The sequence below is a fragment of the Akebia trifoliata genome, chromosome 14 (assembly GCF_017979445.1).
Source record: "Akebia trifoliata isolate Shusen 1 chromosome 14, ASM1797944v1, whole genome shotgun sequence".
NCBI lineage: Eukaryota > Viridiplantae > Streptophyta > Magnoliopsida > Ranunculales > Lardizabalaceae > Akebia > Akebia trifoliata.
In genome coordinates this window covers 11,006,476-11,025,847 of record NC_141388.1, presented here as the reverse complement: position 1 = coordinate 11,025,847, position 19,372 = coordinate 11,006,476, and the positions used below count along the sequence as shown (strand labels likewise).

Here is a 19,372-nt window from a genome sequence, read left to right as displayed (position 1 = left end):
ATTTGTAATGAGGATCCAAATGATGAAGATATGAATAGGCTCCCAATATCAGATCATCAATCAAACTTCCACCATCGGTCGATTCTACGAAGTAGGTTTTCAGGTAGTCAGGAAACCATCTATTAATCAAAAGGAAATTCGATCCAATTTCAGGGTTTATTAAAAGCAAATACTAGTGAAAGCTCATCAGTGATGACAGAATAGCATAATATATACAAAAGAACGAAATAAAACATAATGATAGTGATCAATACAATGATACATAATCTGTATGAAGTTTCTTAAAAGAAACTTTTTACAACTTACAAGAATCCCTTTTTTTAATTTCATTCATTCCCCACAAACTCTCTGTAAATAAAATTTTGAAGAATATATATAACATCACATTATACATATATAAAAACAAAAAGATTAAAATGGACAAGAAAATTTGGTAAGAAAAATAAGCATTTCTCTTCTTTCTGCTACATAACTATGATCCAAATAACAATTTATAAGTCAGCAAACCCTGTCATTTGAGGGCTATGGAGGGCTATGGCTTTGATTACGATATCCAATGTCATTTCATACTTACATCCTTTCTTTTCTTTTTTTTTTCTTTTTCCCCGATAAGCCAACTTCAGGATCAGGACATTTTTGCCCTGGCAAAGAATACTCCAGCAAATAGACCTGATTAACATCCAAACAAACCCAATGGCATCAGTTCAGAATTATTTTTTTTTTTAATAATAAAAAGGTATTAATTTGTAGTCACATTGCTTACCAAAGAGTATGCTGAAGAGGTTTGCTAGGCTGAGTTGAACATTAAAAAGCAGTAGACCAGCAATGGAGATAGGGATCTTATTTAAGGACCCCACCAGACTGTTAAAACGAAGAGCCAAAACATCAGGGGCAAACACGTAACACTTAAAACATAAGACATACTTGCGACACGTTCTATGAGACAAGATACAACAATCATGAGAGTGGGTAGACCAAAAGCATGACTTGAAAGTCAACCAAAATCTAGTTTTTTCTAATATATTTCCACTTTTACATATAAAATAAAATGATTTAAAGAGAACGGTCAATCTACTGCATATAAATTGAGGCATTTACCTATAAGTGGTGGGGCTAGTTTGATTTAAGAACCAGATAGAGGTGAAGCTAATAGCAAGTCCAAGTAACCCACTGCCTGTTGCCACAACCCAAAACATCGGATTCCTAATTACTTCCCTGCAATGGAAGACCTAAAATACATGAAAAACTCCAATCCCAATACCACAACACAGACAAGACATAAGATTGAAGATTCAAAGATTACGATTTCACAACCCTAGAAAAGAGGGAGTGGCTTACGCATTATATACATATTCCCATTCACCAAATAGAAGGATCAAGAAGACAGCAAAAGGCAATGATAGTGCATTGTTCAGCAACACCATTGAAATTTCATTCAGAGACCCGGATCCTGTCGATTGCTTTGCAATATCCATGACCCGCCGCATTGTCAGCTGTCAAAGAAAACAAATGTTAAACACCAACTGGCAAGTGAAAGGGGATAAAAAAGAGAAATGAAAATACATAATTGCCATCTCATGTTCAAGACAACAATTGAACAATCAGGCAATATGTAAACGATACATACCGAGTAACTTGCCGTGAGAACGCAATTCATAATTTGCCATGCATATCCCACTGCATCATAAGAGAGGTCTGTGATTCCTCCAGACACAGCAGATATTATCTGCGAAGGCGAAGACGTGAATAACAGAATCTTTATATCCAAGAGTTAATAGGATGAATAATATCTTGGAACAAATTTCATTAGAAAGACTAGAAATATGGTTTTAAAAAAAAGGTCAAGAATGAAGGACCTGGCAATTAGTTCTTTTTTTTTTATAAGCAAATGTATTGTTAGGGAAAGAAAGTTCAGGCGAGATGACCAACCAAGCAAGGTCAGCAATTAGTTCTTGTTTTCTTTAACCTACTTTAAGCCTTAAAATACACCATTTTTTTTTTTTTTAGCCAAATAAAAAAAATGTTTCAGAAAGTATAATCTAATAATCAAATATTTAAGTTTTCAGCTTTCATTATACATGTTTCATTTCCTTCTTTTCACAGCTTTTTCTATGCTTCACCTGATATGAATAAGAAATAAATAAATCTGAGCTTTCTGCAAACAAGATTTGCTACTTTTGCAAAAGTAGCGGCTTGGGGTTAGCATGTGAGATACATCTCTGTTTATCATAGGGAAACAATATTACATAAAGTAAAACATCTGGCATATTCATCTTCATCTCTACATCTAAAGAAAATGAGTATGTCCTTTTCCCAATTAACACATAATCATCAAGAACAATTAGATCTGTACTAATAAAATTGAAGACTAATTAGTAATTAAGTTCACATAAAAAAAATCAGAAGGTGAAGGAAATGGCTTACCATCAGAAACATGGCAGTCCAAACTTTCTGATTTTGATGCTTCTTAAAAATATATAATTCTCCAATTGCGGTTAAAATATTTGTCAAGTTCTTCAAGATTGTCACCATTGCAATGTTTATGTACTTCAAACTGAAAAGATTCACCAAAAATTTTGAGTGAACATGAATAAAATGGATTGAATATCATTCAATAACCTTATTATATCTAAAATCTTCAAAAAATAACTGTATATTTTATTTTGTCAGATTTAGAATCATTTAATTCAAAAATAGCCCAAAATGTATTGACTAGCAAAAATTTTCCACCACCAAGTTTTCAACATCATACCTATACATGCCCGTCACAAGCATCCCAATAAATATTATGTTGACCGGAATCCAAACTCTGATCAGCTTCCAAGTTAGCTTTTCAGTAGATACTAATCCAAACAACTTCAATGCAATAACAACTGTAACACTGATAAAATTCTGCAGCAATAAAGAAAGTAAATAAAAATAAATTAAAAATAAAAAAAATAGCTGTCATAGCAATGGATAATTTTTTGAATTGCTGTAGCTTAGAAATAAGAAAAGAACAAAAATAAAAATAAAAAGGTGGGACCCACAGGTCATGTTATATGATCGAAGTTAAATATCCCAAAAAAAAAAATTTAATTTTGGAATAAAAGCTTTGAATTTAAATTTAAAAACATTGTTAGAGTAGTAATTTTCTTTTGAAAATATCAAAATAACAACGTTAATTAAAATTTATATTCCTATTCGAACTGTATCCCCCGAGCTTCGCTCTGCCCTCGAGGAGCTATTCTACAGGAGACATCAAAGGTAACAAATAGCTCAAGAACATAGGATAAATTCCATTGGCTGGACTTGACAAATTTTTTTTGTTTAGCCAATACATGCTCGGCACCCTCTCCAAGAGCCGTCACAGAGAGCTCACTAGCCCAGGTAGCAAAGCCCAGTGGCCCCTTTCTACCATGGAGGTAAACTAGAGCAGTTAGACAGGCCTCGTACAATGAGCATGTGTATCGAGCAGGTAGCTGTTCCATTAAGGGGGACCACATAGACAGTATAAGATATTTAAAAAGGGAAAAAAAATTTAAACCAAAATTAAACATTTCATAATGCAATATAACTGCAGTTATAAACAATAAAATGGTTTTCTGACAGCTGGGCATCATTTACATAACACAATGTGTATTGTATGTTACAGTTATAATGGCTGTTATTTTAAATAATCATTCAGACAATGTAACCTAAATACGGCTTTTCATTTTTATCTGCAAAATTGGAAGACATCACACATAACATACAAGCTCGAAAGAAGAGGACTTGTATAATTTTGTAATTGAGGCCCCTTTGCATTTCTTTAACCCAAGGAACAAGCTCTGTCATAGACAAAGCTCGATACCGCAGTTCAAATTAGTTAACATTCTGCACGACAACCGTGATGTGGCAGGAACTTTACCACTAAAGAGAAAAAAAAAAAGATTGATGTCATAGATGAAATATGTAGAGCACCTGGTAAAAAATTAACGATAATCCTGCATTGAATCCGTAGCTTGAGAGAACAATTTTGTTCAGCAAAATCATGCTGCATGAGGAAATGCAATAAGCCAATCCAGACAAAAAGGGTCCTGATTTTTGTTCCAACACACGTTCTCGCTTTTCATCTCCATCAATATGGTGATTGACGTCGTCACCGAATGCTGTTTGAATTCCTCTAGAAAACCTGCATAAGAAGTCACCTAAACAATTAATGACATGTATATGATTCCTCTAACAAATTTCATTAGGTTGTGACACAAGAGATGCAAATAGAAGATTTAGGATGACATCTGGACCTAGGTGGGACCATACGTCTAGGCACAACATGCCTTCTTTAGGCCAAAAACTTGGGGACTTTAATGCACATGAATGCAAGATCCATATGCAATATTGATTTATCTAGGCCCAAGGTCCATGGCATACACAGTCTAATAAGCTCATAGTTGAGGCCATGAAGATAGATTTCTTTTAAATTTTATACATTCCAATGTGGGTCCCATTGCTCGGTCACAAACTTTCAGCAACCAGAGTTTTTTTTTTTTTTCAATGGCAAGATTCAATAATAAAAAAAATAGAAAACATACAAAAGTGGTGGTTGAGAAGACCATGACCATCCTAGAGTTTTATTGGTGGTGTAGGATCTATTTGAAATTGTTTACTCAATAAGTTTTCATAAAATAAATTTTTTTTTTTTTTTCAGCTTTCTATTTTAGAGTTTCCAACTGGTGGGAATAGTTTTATGTCACAGCGATTGATGATATATCAACAGAAGTATCTAATATGACTGAAATTGTAATACCAAATGGCAGAATCACCCAACAAGAAAACATGGGAAAAAAGCATGTCTACATTACTTTCAAGAAAACAGATGTTAGAGAGGCATACAAAGAAAAAGTGCCTCGGAGAGGAAGATTCACCTGTTACTTGTCGCTCTTCGTACAACATTTGTTGCAATTTTGATGAATGACTGGTCTGGTTGCTTGAAAAGGCCACCAACAATCTTGTACACTAGACTATCTCTTCTGCCTAAAGTAGCTGATCCATTTGGAGAGCCAAATTCTGGGTCATTACCATCAAGGTCAATAACCGAATCCAATTTGAAATCAGAAGACATGACACTGCACCCACAATAGAAAACATAATAATTATAACACTTGTTCAAACAATTTCAGTAGTTGTTTACAATTACAATTAGGCTCATATACAATCCTAAACCAAAACATGAAAAAAAAAATGAGAAAGCTTCTATTGACACCCCAACTTTTACTTATTCTCAACCATTCAATTATTTTCTTTATTTTTAATTGGGATGTAATAAGTAAAAGTTTGGTTGCCAGTAGTAGCTCTCAAAACAAACTGCTATGATAGATACTTCAGAATACTAATATTGTAAATCAGATCCAACATCAAAGTATGGATTTCTGAGCTATGGAAAATACAACATAAGATCCTCCAGATAACAAAGGAGGTCTGGTGTAAAATTATGGACTGATTTTCCATGGCATGACGCATAGCACACTCAATCAAAAATTATATATATACACTCAACACTCACCCTCACCCTTACCCAATAAGGTGGAAAGAATCGAACACGTGACCTATACAAACCTAGCGCTCAGAGACCATGTTAACCAACCAACTACTCCAAAAGACCGATCTGTTGTAGAAGAGGAGAACTATGAATATAAGAGGGTCACGGGGTTTAACTGGGGTATGACACCCCCAAGAGAGGAGGAAAATATACACTCAACAGTTAAGAGTCTTTATTCATTACTTGGTTTTTGTTTTTTAAATTTTCAAAAAATATTAAGGTATTTTTGAGCACTTACAAGAATGGGTATTAAAAAATTATATAACTGTACGGATACAAAATAAGTTAGTTCATCAAGCACCCTGCTGTTGATGTTTCCTCGTTGAAAAAAAAGGAGCCACGCAAAAACTTCAAAAGAAAGACAATATATGGAAATTGATGACCAAAGCATATACCCTAATTCAAACTTGCAATCCATTGTTAACAAATTTGTAGTTGTCACACACCAATGTTTCCAATAGCAATTTATGAGAATGTCCAAAAGAAACTGACCAAAACAATTAAAGTCAACTGATCAGAAACCCGCATTGTTGTTTGGATTTGATTAAAAAAGAAAGAAAGAATGTCAAAATGAGACAAGCAAAATCTGATGGTAAAAAGCATGCTATTTTCAGAATAAAAGCACTAAGACCTGCGAGAGTCCACAACAGAAATAGCTCCTCAAGCATTGATGTGTCAAACAAGCATTAAAGCAACAAGAAACTCCTTAATTTGAAGAACCATATATTATTTGTGCATATATCTAGTTTTATATACTTCTAATTCTAATTTTACAACCATCAGTAGTTAAAAATCTTATAAATAAATAAAAAAATTTAAAGGGAAACCCATTCTACACCGTTTCTCAACATTCAAACTTAAAAGGAGCAACTACAGATAATTAGAATCAGTAAGAAAAATTATATTTAAAAAAAAAAAAAATTTGATTAAATGGAAATCTCACCTTAATAAACAGCCAGCGCCACTGAAACCAGCATTCAAGTGAAGCTCTAAAGTTTCAAAAGAAGTTCAAAAAGCTTTAGTTGATCTTAAGAATTTAAACTCCCTGACCTCTCGCAAGAAACAGAAAATAATTAACACAAAGACTTCAATCCATCACTCAAAAAATGAAATCAAATGCATTCACCAATTTCTCTAAGTCATAATTGAAAGGTTCGTATACAATGTTTTCAAACAGAAAACAGAGAAAAAGACACAAAGTATCGAAATTTTAGTGAAAAACAAAGATCAGTTGGTTAAAAAAACCTCTAACCTCTGAAATCGTAACGATCTCTGAACGTTTTTTCTCACTCTCAACAATTAACAGAGATTACAGATGGAATTAAACAACACGATCATCGCCTGATCAAGAAATAAAAGAATCAAATGATTCAAATTAATTTGCTTTTCAGTTATAAAATTAGGATTATTTCTAAAGATCAAACACACACATACACCAGAAAGAGAGAAATCTCAAGTCATGCCAAATACGTGATAGAAGAGCGGATTGGAAGCTTTTTTGGAAGTACGCAAAGGAAAGAGAAACCGAAAAGCGTGGATCTGGAGAACGCGCAGAACGAGGAGCATAATCTGTTACAAGTAAGAGCAAAATTTGAAACCCTAGATTTATTAAATGGAGATGATACGTACTCCAGGACAGGAGTGCGAGATCCACCGCCAAATCACAGTTTAATTTCAACAAAAGAAACAGAGATGTTCTTGAGATCCGAGAAGTCAATTGCTTTGAACTCATTATTCTTCTTTTCAACATTAAAACTTACTAAACAAATAACAGACTCTCTGTGAGAGGTTTTTTTTTTTTTCCTGGATTGCTTGCTTGCTCGTTACTTTGAAAGTCGCTGTATAAGCGGCAAAAGCTTAAGGTCTGTTTGTAACAGATTCCAACTTCTGCTTCTTGTGCCTCGGAGAAGTAAAAAATCGAAGTCTAGAAAGCTTCTTGTTTGTTACACAAACTAACTAAAAAATAGTAGGAGTAATAGAGAAAGGCTTATTTGATTATGTTGTTTAATCAACAAGTTAAGAAGAATGAGAGGTGAAAAGATGATTTCACCCCTTACATTTTTTGGTGTTGGCTTATCATAGTGGCTCTCGAGCAAAAGCAATCCTAGCAAGATTTCTCAAAAATGTAGTTTTGGACTTCCCACAAAAATTGTTAAAATAAAAGTCGTTACCAACAAACGTGTTTTTTTTATTGAAACCTTAAAAAGTCATAACAAACAAACCTAACTTTATTAGTCTTTCTCTGTTTTGTATGAGGGTCTTTAGGTAATTTTGTTTCGAATAACGTTTTAGTGATTTAGAAGTACCTTTTTATGTTTTGGTAAATATTTAATATACTCCATGTATCCCTCACTTCGGTCTTTTCTATACATTTTTGCCAAAATTTGGAATATCTCTTTGAAAATGCAATGCGTAATAGGGCTACAACTTGGGCGGGTTGGAGATCAACCAACGCCCAACCTTAACTTAACCAATACCAACCCGTGCCCTAGCCCAACCCGACCTCAGGCATGAAATGCTCAACCCTAACCTTACCAAGTCAGGTTGGTTGGGTTAATACATTCCTCATTAATATTAGTCAATTTAGTATTGGTGAGGGTTTATGTAAAGAAAAGTGACATGTAAAAGAACTTAAAATTTACAATTATTTTTCTTAAAAATATATTTCAAAAGTTTATATACATAAAATTATAAGCAAATTTAAAGAGAAAAGAAAAATAATAAGACTAACTAAAATAGTCATTTTTATTAATAATCAAAATTTTCAAGGAAAGAAAAAGATTTAAAGTTGTAATACGATCATTGTATGATAATATAGAATTACAATTAAAACAAAGTGTAGACACCCCAATTTGAACGGGCACATACTCGAAAGGGCCCAAAAATACAGATTTTTCAAATAAATAGGCCAACAGGCCTCAAGGGCCCAAATGATTGAAAAGTGACATTTTGATCGAACCAAGGCCCCTAAGACCTCTCAATGGTCTAGGAGGCCCACCAAAAGGACTCGGCCTACCCTACGCTTTCCTAATATTTACCGCACCATTCCTGAAATAAAAAATAATGAATTCTCAATAAAATTTATCGACGGGCCTTAAAAAGCCCGATTTGCCAACACGTGGCATTTTTTGATCAAACCAATGATTTAAAAAATCACAAAAAAATAAATAAAATTAAAAAACGAGACTTGGAACGCCTACCACACCTATCCCTTCACCGCTCCATCTCTGAATTCGAAAAAAACCTAAGCCCACCTAAGGCCCATAAATCCTCAATTCTTCAAAATCTATCTTCTTCATCTTAATCCTAACCTAAACGTAATCTCACACCACCTAAAATCTAAAACCAACTACACCCTCAAAATTCATTTCAAAATAACCCTCAATCAATCCCTAAAACTCAAAACCATTTCTAAAGCCCAAGCCCAACACTACAAAGCCCACAAATCATTAACCATATCCAATTCATTATCCAACCCACAACCCTAACCCATAAACCACTACCCACATCAACCAATCACTATTTTTATCATCAAAAGGTGACACATGTCATCACCCCATCTCACCTCCCTCATCCAACTACCCACCCCCATTAATTTTCTTTAAACATTATCTACCCACACATCAACCCATCACCTTTTCTCTCGAATCAAACACATCTACCCACACCCCTAACCTATACCTCCCCTAATATATCCTCATCATTCCTTACAAACCCACATCTACAACCTAAACCTATACCATCCTCTCAAGTCAAACACTCAACCTTTCCCATCAACCTATCTCAACCCTTCATTCCCACCCACTTTGACACATGGCATCATCTCCCTCACCCTCCCAAAATATCATCAACCACCTCTTTAAATCCTCCATTCTCTTAAATCAAATACCATTTAATCACAACCACCATCTTAAACTCACCTCACCAAACACTCCACCCAAATGGATTGGGTAAGATCTAAATCATTTGGGTCAAAACTCACCCATTTAACCCCCCTTCCCTAAATACCCTCCAATCTCTTCTAAATTACACCCACTTCTCTCTCAAACTCATAACCATTATATCATTTTTCTTCACTTCACCCCATTATATCTCTAAAATAACTCCTCAACATCTATAAATACCCCCAACTTTCACTACAAAAATTATCCCCCAACTTTTCATTACAAAAATTCTCCCCCCAACTCTCACTACTAACAACCATCACCAATTCTCACCTAGTTTACCAACTCTCTCTCACTAATCCTCCACAAGTCTCACTAAAAAAAAGAAATCCCTACTCTCTCTAATCACCTCTTCCCATTCTCATACTTTCATATTCTACTAAGAACTCAATAAGACTCAAAAAAGGAGAAGGAAGGAAAGAAAAGAAAAGAAAATTTTGAAGCTTCAAGGTGGGTTCAAGGCAATCCCCCCCCCTCTCTCTCTCTCTCTACCTTCTCCTCCTCCCTCTTCTATTATCCCTCTCCTCTTCATTTATTTTAAATGGATTTAAGATGAGTGGATCTCAAGGCAAATGATCCATTAGGATCATCTCTTTCAATGAGATGATCCTATGATCGAGCCAAAAATAAATCCCTACTTAGGGTACACATTATCAACACGTGGCACTTTTGTTTTTATTATTGTATTTTTGATTAAAATGACCGAGTTGAGTTGAGGTTACCACTATTTAGTGGGGAGAAAAGGGTGCCTAACACCTTCCCTTTTCTCCAACCGAGCCGCTTACCCCGAATCTCAAGATTCGATTAGTTCCTATCCATTGAGAGTCACTAAACGCCAAAAATGTCACATTTTCTAAAAAATACACATCAGGTGACCATTCACACCCACTTACAAAAATGAATGGTGACGACTCCAAACCATCGTAAATGTGATCATCGTAATGGCGAAATCACGTGTCTACACAAAGCATTAATAACAAAGATTGATCATTTATCTAATGAAAATAATCACACATTAGTTTTGATAGATAGATAAAGAAAAACATACATATTATAATATGAATTATGACTGTAAAAGATATCAAGATAAATATTTTTAAATTATAATCATATTAAGTTCGGGTTCGGGTAAATCGGGTTGGCCGATACATATGCATGCACCCAACTTGATTTCAGTCAGATATTTTTTTTTCCGAACCCAATCTAGTTATGCCCAAACATGACCCAAGGTCAAGTTCAACCCAGTGGGTTCAGCCCTAATGTGTAATTCAATGGAGGGGTTTTTCAAAATTTTGAAACGATTTGCCCACTTCAAAGTTTTGTCCAATAAAATGCAGGGAGACTACTTCAATTCTTAAGAGATATCCAATTTCCAAAGCAATAAATGCCTAAGGCTTTGGAGTTTGAACGATTGAAACCATATTTTTTATTTAATGTTTCTCTAACTGTCAACATTCAACTTTAAAAAAAAAAAAAAAACATTTGAGTAAAAAGAAATATTTAATGCAAAAGGGTTTGACTCCAACATTTAAGATAAAGGATGAGGATGAAAGGGTTTCCATTAGTGGATTCGAATGAACTAAAAGTATGTTTGATTGCATGGAAAGTGCCTTTCCATGGAATTTGAAATCCATGAAAAAATAATGGTAGAAAATAAGTAGGATTGGAAAATCAAATTCCATTGTTTGATTTTACTTGGATAAATCATGAGAAAATGATCTAAAACAAAGGAAGAAGAAGAAGAAGATGATGAGGAGGAGAAAGAAGATAAGAAGATAGGGAAAGGCTTGGGGCAGAGTAGAAAAGGGCGTGGGAAATGACAAGGGGAAGGACGTGGTGGTGATGATGACGGAGGTAAGTGAGGAAAGAAAATGATGAGGAAGACGAGGGGAGAACATGGTGGTGGTGACGATGGAAGTGAGGGAAGGGAAAAGAGAAGGAGAAGAAGAAGACGACGAAAAGAGAGAAGGTGTCCGAAGATGGTGATAACAGTCACGACGACAACAATGGTGATAACGGCAAGGTTAGTGTGATGGTGGCTATAATGATAATAGTGGTGGTGGTAGGGAAGAAGAAGATATGAGTGAAAAAGAAGAAGATGATATTTTGATAATTAAAAACACGCGTTGATTTTGTTGGATTAATGTGGGATTTATCTTAATGTTTGAATGGTAGTAGAAGAAAAGAAAAAGTAAAAGTAAAAGTAAAAGCAAAATTAAAAGTTAAAGTAAAAAAGTAAAAGTAAGAGTTAAGTAGTTTGTTTTCCAAAGTTGTTATACAAAATTTTACTCCTACATCAAATAGAAACATCTAAAGAGTGTAAATTTATATAGAAGCTCTCACATAGTGTAGTAAGTGTGAGAAATATATAGGTCAAGCCCATGCACACATGAGGGCCTATGAGTTCTAAAAGGGATTTGGACCCATTAATCCAAAAAAACTTAGTGTATGTGTACGTGGGGGGGTGCAAATCTTCGGATTTAAACCTCACATAGGTGTGCGTGAAAGGCTCACTTTTGATGTGGGGTGCCAATCTTCGGATTTCACATAGGTGCACGTAAAATGCCCACTTTTGATGTCGGGTGCAAATCTTCGGATTTAGACCTCGAGTGAAAAGCCTACTTTTGATGTGGGATTTATCCCAATGGTGAGTCTTTGGTACTTGTGATGGGGAACCATCCCATCTTAGGAGAAAACACTTTTTATAAACCCTCCCATCTTAGGAGAAAACACTTTTTATAAAGTAGAAAGTGACTTGAAAGCCCGAATCCAGTGATTAGAAACCACAAATGGCCCAAAAGCTCATGGGGTTCAAAGGGCCCAAGAAGTGCCACTTTAGTCACATTGTAAAAAATGTGGCCATATAATTCCTTATTGATGGATCAGGCCCATATATTTTCTCAAGCAGAGAACCTCATATCCTAGTGGTTGGGGACGTGGGTTAATGCACTTCCTATACTATCCTTTGATTCCTCTAATAAGATCAGAGTTTAATTTTTGAGAATACCAAAACTAATTAGAATAAAAAGAAGCCTTCCTTCTCCAATTGAGCTGGAAAAATTGTCTAAGAAATCATCAGAAAATATGTTGGAATGTTCTACGGATCCAAATCAGGTAAATAAGATGAAAATTTGCAAAGAATTTTTGATATATTAAACCAATTGGGAACTTATAAGAATAGAACTAGTATGAAATCTAGACCAACGTCAAGAAAATGAACTCCTTTGATGATAAGTCAGTTCTAATTATTTTTTTATCCGAGATCAGTTTGATTTTGTTATCTATACTTTTGGGGTATCTCGTGAGAATAAAGCCCCTTATTTATTTATTTTTATTTGTGTGTGTGTGTGTGTGTTCCAGGATCACTTTAGTAGTTTTTGGGGCAATTCATCTTTTGCAATTACCTGATTAACTTAGAAGCTATGTCTTAGAGATGATGAGTTTGCTTTAGTTTAGGTTCCAAAATTGTAATTCTAAAGCAATATGTGCCATACATCCTTACATAAAAGAGTAGGGATCTAGAACGGTGTCTCGTACCTAACCAACGTCAGGTGCACCCCCATTTGATAACTTGTATCCACTAGATCTACACTCTCGTGAAAAAAAATTTAAATCCAACCATTAAAAATCATTCTTAAGACAATCCATTACGAATCAAGCTAGTCTATTGTGTGTAGATTCTTCAAGGGATGGAACACATATCTACATGTGAGTTCATATATATAAAAAAAATAAAAAATAAAATAAAGCCATGTGCCATAAAATGAGGTGCTACCTGACCTTGGTTAGGTACGGGACACCATTCTGATCCCTACATAAAAGGGCCTTTTCCATTAGTTGTCAACTTGTGCCAACTCATGCAATGGGCAGCTTTGACTAGGCTCAAATCGGAAAGAGATGACCTAAGGTACTAATGACATGTTGAAAGGAATAATTCCTGCATAGCATGGAGTGATGTCATCAAGATATTAAAAAAAAACAATAAAGGCAAAGGTACATAATTTTTTTTTTTTAATTCTTCATTTTATCAAATTATAAAAAATTATCACAACTAGATTGCAGATTTTTAATGTGATTCAGTGGAATTGTGAAGGGTGAAAATGAACCACCCACCATATCATAATATGAATCAGATAACTTTGTTGTTAATTTTATCTTATGTTTATTAAAAGTTATTAGGCTTTATCCTCTACCTCCTTAAAAGCAAATTAATTTTCTTACATTTTTCTTTTAAACAATTATATTAGTAAAGAAAATAGATTTCAACTTTAAAGCAGATATGCATGCCGCTTCAAATTTGGTTGCAAATAAATAATTATTGTGACTTTCTTAACAAAATAGACTCTCCATATTCAATCATTGCAACATTCTCAAAGAAACCTCTTTATAGTTCATATTCATCTTTTTTTTTTTTTGAAGGTCAACAGGGTTAAGGCAGACCCGGACCAGCTACAACCTTAGGTAAAGAAAACCTCAGCAATCTTGATCAATGATGGAACCGAGGTTACAAGGGAAAGGGCCACCATCTAGTTCAGAACATTCCATAGAGTCTTTGGAGGATGCAAGATAATCTACATCTCGGTTAACTTCCCTGAAAACATGGTTGAAAATGTAACAGTGAAAACTAAGAAGGAGCCTTTTAATAGAAAAAACTAAGTGGATAACACTCTATGGAGTACTCCATCAGTCGTTAAAGATATTGACAGCCATTAAGGAATTTGCTTGAACCTGAATGTTAGGGTAATCTTTTGCAATACATTGCTTGAGCCCTTCAAGAATAGCTTGTATCTCGTGATAAAGGATTGAGACGAAGTTCGTATGACCTGCAATAGCAGCAATCACTACTCCTTTATGGTCTTGAATGATTGTTCCAAGTCCAACTCGAATGTCCGAGAAGGAGCCATGCATCAATGTTAAGAGCCCAAGTGTCAACATTTAGCTTTGGCTAAGAGCAATAAACTCTCCTAGGCTGTGAGAAGGTTGCACTAAATTCCCAAGCTTGAAGGAAGTATCAATTGTAGTCAGATTCCTCAATTTCTTTTAAGGAATCTTCAAACTTTAAATGAATTTCTTCTTGAATAGAGATAATAGTGGTGTGGTTGTTGAACTTGTTTTGAAATATCATGTTGCACCTCTCTCTCCACATGTGATAGATGAAAGTGCAGAAAATGACTTTTTTGATATCTTAAATGATTGAGTCACCCTTGAAGTTAGATGCAGCCCACATCACCCCTTCTTCCTTATCGCATGAGGTGTGATTGTGCATACATCTCTTAAGGATTTTAGCTCATAGTTGACTAGAAAATGAGCAGCCGTTGAATAAATGGTTCATGTCTTCCTCATAGGTACCGCAAAGTCTACAAGTTACCTCAACTCTTAACCCCCAATCTTTAAGTTTTCTGAAGGTTTTTAGCCTACCTTTGAGCGCAAACCATGCTATGAAACTATGTCTTGGAATTTTAGATTTGTTCCATACAAGCTGAACCCAGATAGGTGAGTAAGAGTGAGTCATGAGATCCTAACAACTGAATTAATCGAGAAGGTGTCATTGAAAACGACTATGTCTTCTATGCCATGGTAGATGGGAACGTCATTGAGATATTAAGAGATCTCCTTGAATAAAGGTTCTCTACCGACTGGAACTTTCCAATTGCCATCTTTAATGATTTCAGAAACCTTCGCATATGGACCAACTTTGGAGTCGTTTTCAAAATCAACCAAGTACTTCAATTTCAGTATGCCTAAAGGATGCCAAGGGTCATCTAAAAGCTTAGTAGATTGGTCATTTCTTCTGAGGTGGGAGATAAGAGGAGCAACTTTCACCCTAGCTTTGAGGATTTTCTTTCAACTCCAAGAAGCCTCTCTTGGCATTTTTAAAGTCCAAAAGTTTTGTCCTTCAGAGGGTGAGTTCTTATCCATTTGAGCCATAAGGAGTCCTTGTTGGCTGCTATCATCCAAGCACACCTTGTGATGGCAATATAGTTCCATTCTGTGATACTAACAATGCCCAACCCACCCTCGAAATAAGGTTTGAAACTCTCTTTCCAACTGATCGTGCTATTGGATTTCTAGTTGTCAGGCCCCAACCAAAGGAACCATGCACATATCCTTTCCAACTCCTTTACAGCCTTGGAAAGACGGATAAAATAGTTGCAGCGGTATACTTTGATACTGAGAAGCACCGATTTAATAAGTTCTAATCTGCCATCGTAGGAGAGAAATCTTCCCTTCTAAGAAGAGATCTTCTTGGTCATTTGATCCACAAGGGGTTGGCAATGCTTAAAGGAGGACCTAGTGGAAAGAAAATGGAGTCCCAAGTATCTGATTGGAAGCGTTCCTTTCCGAACTCCTAAGATGGTGGCAATCTCATCTTTCAAACCTAAATCTTTGTCAGCCAGGAAGATAGAGCTCTTGTCAAGGTTTACTTCCAAACCAGTGAGATCCCTAATGAGTTTTAGAACATGCATGGCCTAAGCACATCTACGGTTGGCTTTGGAGAAAATGAGTAGATCATCCGCAAAACACAAATAAGTAATGTTTTGCTTATTACATCTTGGATGGTAATCTAACAACCCGGCCTGAAGTTTCTCTAGAAACAAGGGGTTGAGAGCTTCTATGATGAGTACAAAGAGGTACGACGATAGAGGGTCCCTTTGCCTAAGTCATATTTTTCCTTCGAACCACCCAACAAAGGAGCCATTGAAAGAGATGGTATAAGAAACACTAATCACACATTTGAGGACCTAATCAATGTATCTCTAGGGGAACTTGAAAGTCGAGAGGTAAGTATGGACAGGTCCCCAATCCACAATGTCGTAAGCTTTCATGAGATCAACTTTAAAAGCAACTTTCGGGCTCGTGTTCTTCTTGTGGTAGTTTCTAACTGACTCATGAGCAAGGAGGATGTTGTCCACAATATTTTGACCTTTGATGAAGGCTAATTGATTTAGCCCAACTAACTTATAAGTGACCTGGCTTATCCTGTAGGTAAGGATTTTCGAAATAATTTTGTAAATGACATTACAATAAGATATAGGTCTAAAATCGAAAAAACTCGTAGGCATAACAACCTTAGGAATTAAGGATATGGAAATGGCATTGGTCTCCCTCAACAAATTGCCACTACGGAAGAAATACTTGACAACCTCAATCAAATTGGTTTTAACGAAGTCCCAAACTTTATGATAGAAGCACGCATTGAATCAGTTCCTAGAGCCTTGAATGGGTCCATGCTAAATAAGGCATGATGAATTTCGCTGCCGCGGACGTCGTCAATAAGAAAGTTTTGGTTCGAACTATCAAGTTGGCTCGAAAGATTGAGATATGCCTAAGTAGAATGATCTTTAAGAGGGGGAGAGAGCCCATAAAATTCTTGAAGTATCTAACAGCTGCCTCTTCAAGCTCAGTCTCATTGGTGATAGGATTACCATTCCTATCAAGAATATAGGAGATCCTGTTACGGGCTCTTCTAGTTTTCAAGGAATAATGGAAGAATGCATTGTTTCAGTCGCCCAACTTAAGCCAACTGACTCTGGATTTCTACTATAGCTCAGACTCTATAATTCTACTGGATTTCTACTCTTTTCTTCTTGGGCAACACCAGAGGGGAAGGGATGGGAATGCACAAAAGTCTAGACAAGAGTCGACTTACTTTTAGTGTCCTTGAGTTTTTGGTCCTTGGCCTAATTTTTATCCATGTTCCAAGCTCACAATTTGGCTTTAACAACCTTCAAGTTGAGGGTGAATCTAAAAGGGGGGTACCCCACCACCCTTGTCTTCCATGCTTATTTACTACATCAATAAAGTTTTTGTCAGCAGCCCAATAGTTGAATAATCTAAAAGGTTTCTTTCCTCATGTAGGAGACTTGGCTGTGGACACAATGCAACGGTTGTGGTCTGATAGCCCACTAGGTAAGAACATGCCATCATATTCATTAAACTCATCTACCCTTTCTACATTAAACTCATATTCATCTAAGTGTAGCATAACACATCTCCATCTCTTAATTTCTCCTTCAACGGAAATTGGTGAATCCTTTCATCCTCTCTTCAATGGCGATGAACTAGAAATCTGTTAGAGGGGGTCAGGGCATGTTATGTTTTCCCTCATTCTCACTAGAAATAGAAATCTTATAATTTCATACGCAAAAAAACTACTCTAATGCTCTATTCACAATGAATCCATGGTTCTCAAATATGTTTGAAGAGACTGCTCGTCCGTCCATATATTTCTCCCATTCACCTTATTGGATTATATATAAAACAATTCTCACGTCTATGAAGACGAGAGATACGAGTGATTGTAGAAAAACAATGTACTCAGAAAGGTCTGTGTTATGTGCCTAGAAATTTATTATCTTGTATCAAGATTTGATGTATCTTGATGTATTTTATTTTAATTGTTTCAATTAGTTAAGGAGTCTTAGGTAATGGGTAAGGGTAGTTACGAATTGTGTAGGAGTTATGGAGTAATGGAGTTATAGTTATGGGGGTAGTTACTTGAATGAATAGGAGAGTGGGTAGTTTGGATAAGTGGGTAGTTAATGTAGTAATTCTTTGTATTTAAATTCATTATTAGATTAATGAAGGATATGGAGAGAAATTATAATTAAGATCCCATTGGATTTTGGAGATTCACCGTCTCGAATTGGTGGCCTAGGGGGTTCGATCTCCCTCGAACGAGATCAATCTCATTCTTTTTCTTCTTTTTTATTATTTTTGTGATCTGATTTAAGTGGGTACATAACATTGGTATCAGAGAAGTAGATTCTGGAATGGCGGAAGGAACACGAAATGCCAAACTCGATGAGATGATGGGTTTCTTGAAGGAAATCACAGAGATTCATGGGAAGATGCTTAATGAGCTAGTGATGAAGGTTTCAAGTTTGGACACCAAAATTGAGCACCTCTCTAAAGAAAAAGGCAAGGAGATAGGGGAGAGTTCCAGTAAGACAATTAACAGACTTGATGAACCTTATCAATTTGATATTGACAAGGGAATTCAAACTCGGACAGTACGACTGGAATTTCCAAGGTTTACTGGGGTGGATCCAGATGGTTGTCTTTATAGGGCAGAGCAATTCTTCTTACACCAGCAGACACCCTTCACACAAAGGCTACTTATAGCCTCCTTTCACATGGAAGGGAAGGCACTCCAGTGGTTTCGTTGGATGGAACGGTTAGAAGCGATCTCAAATTGGGAATCACTTGCTTCTGCTTTGCAAGTTAGATTCGGATCTTCACCATACGAGGATCCAACGGCTATGTTGTCTAAACTGCAACAAACGTCTTCGGTGGAGCAATATCAAACTCAGTTTGAAGAGTTAGCAAACAGAACTGAAGGTCTTAATGAGTCCTTTATGGTGAGTTGTTTTGTGGGAGGATTGAAGGAAGAAATTTGTTTAAGTGTTCAGATGTTGAAACCAACAACACTCACTGATGCAATCGGCCTCGCTTGCATGCAAGAAGAAAAAATATTGGCTCGAAAGCGGATGAACGACCCTACAAATGACACCAACACAATCGTTCATTCAGGAAAACCATTATCAGTTGCTCTTAAACGACTCTCACATGTAGAGATGAAAGAGCATAGAGATCGTGGGTTATGTTATAATTGCGATGAGAAATTCTCCCAAGGTCATAAATGTAAAGTTCAGCAGCTTTTCCTTTTAAAGGGGAATTGGCCAAAAGAAATTGATGAAATTGACGAGCGAGATTATGGAAAGGAAATTGAAGATGAAGGGGGAGGGAATACTTTCTAGATTGAAACCTTGAGGACAAGGTTTTTTTACAAGGGGTAGAGAATGTTATGTGCCTAAAAATTTATTATCTTGTATCAAGATTTGATGTATCTTGATGTATTTTATTT

General features: G+C 35.8%; 1 protein-coding gene across 9 annotated transcripts; it reads right to left on the bottom strand.

Annotated features, from left to right (window-relative positions):
• Positions 1-606: 606 nt before the first annotated feature.
• LOC147386226 (GDP-mannose transporter GONST2-like) lies at positions 607-7,356 on the bottom strand. 9 transcript variants are annotated; one of them, XM_086424072.1, is made up of 13 exons: positions 7,190-7,356; positions 6,995-7,099; positions 6,813-6,901; positions 6,504-6,605; positions 4,887-5,087; positions 3,943-4,153; positions 2,753-2,892; positions 2,425-2,554; positions 1,628-1,726; positions 1,339-1,493; positions 1,099-1,215; positions 764-861; positions 607-669 (listed from the first exon to the last, which is right to left on the bottom strand). In XM_086424072.1, the coding sequence occupies exons 5-13, from the start codon at positions 5,081-5,083 to the stop codon at positions 626-628; spliced, it is 1,191 nt and encodes a 396-aa protein (XP_086280198.1). In that variant the 5' UTR covers positions 5,084-5,087; positions 6,504-6,605; positions 6,813-6,901; positions 6,995-7,099; positions 7,190-7,356; the 3' UTR covers positions 607-625. The 9 variants fall into 9 exon arrangements, with proteins under 9 accessions (XP_086280198.1, XP_086280197.1, XP_086280202.1 ...); XM_086424071.1 differs by having other exon boundaries at positions 6,995-7,356; XM_086424076.1 differs by having other exon boundaries at positions 6,504-6,549; positions 6,995-7,356.
• Positions 7,357-19,372: the final 12,016 nt, after the last annotated feature.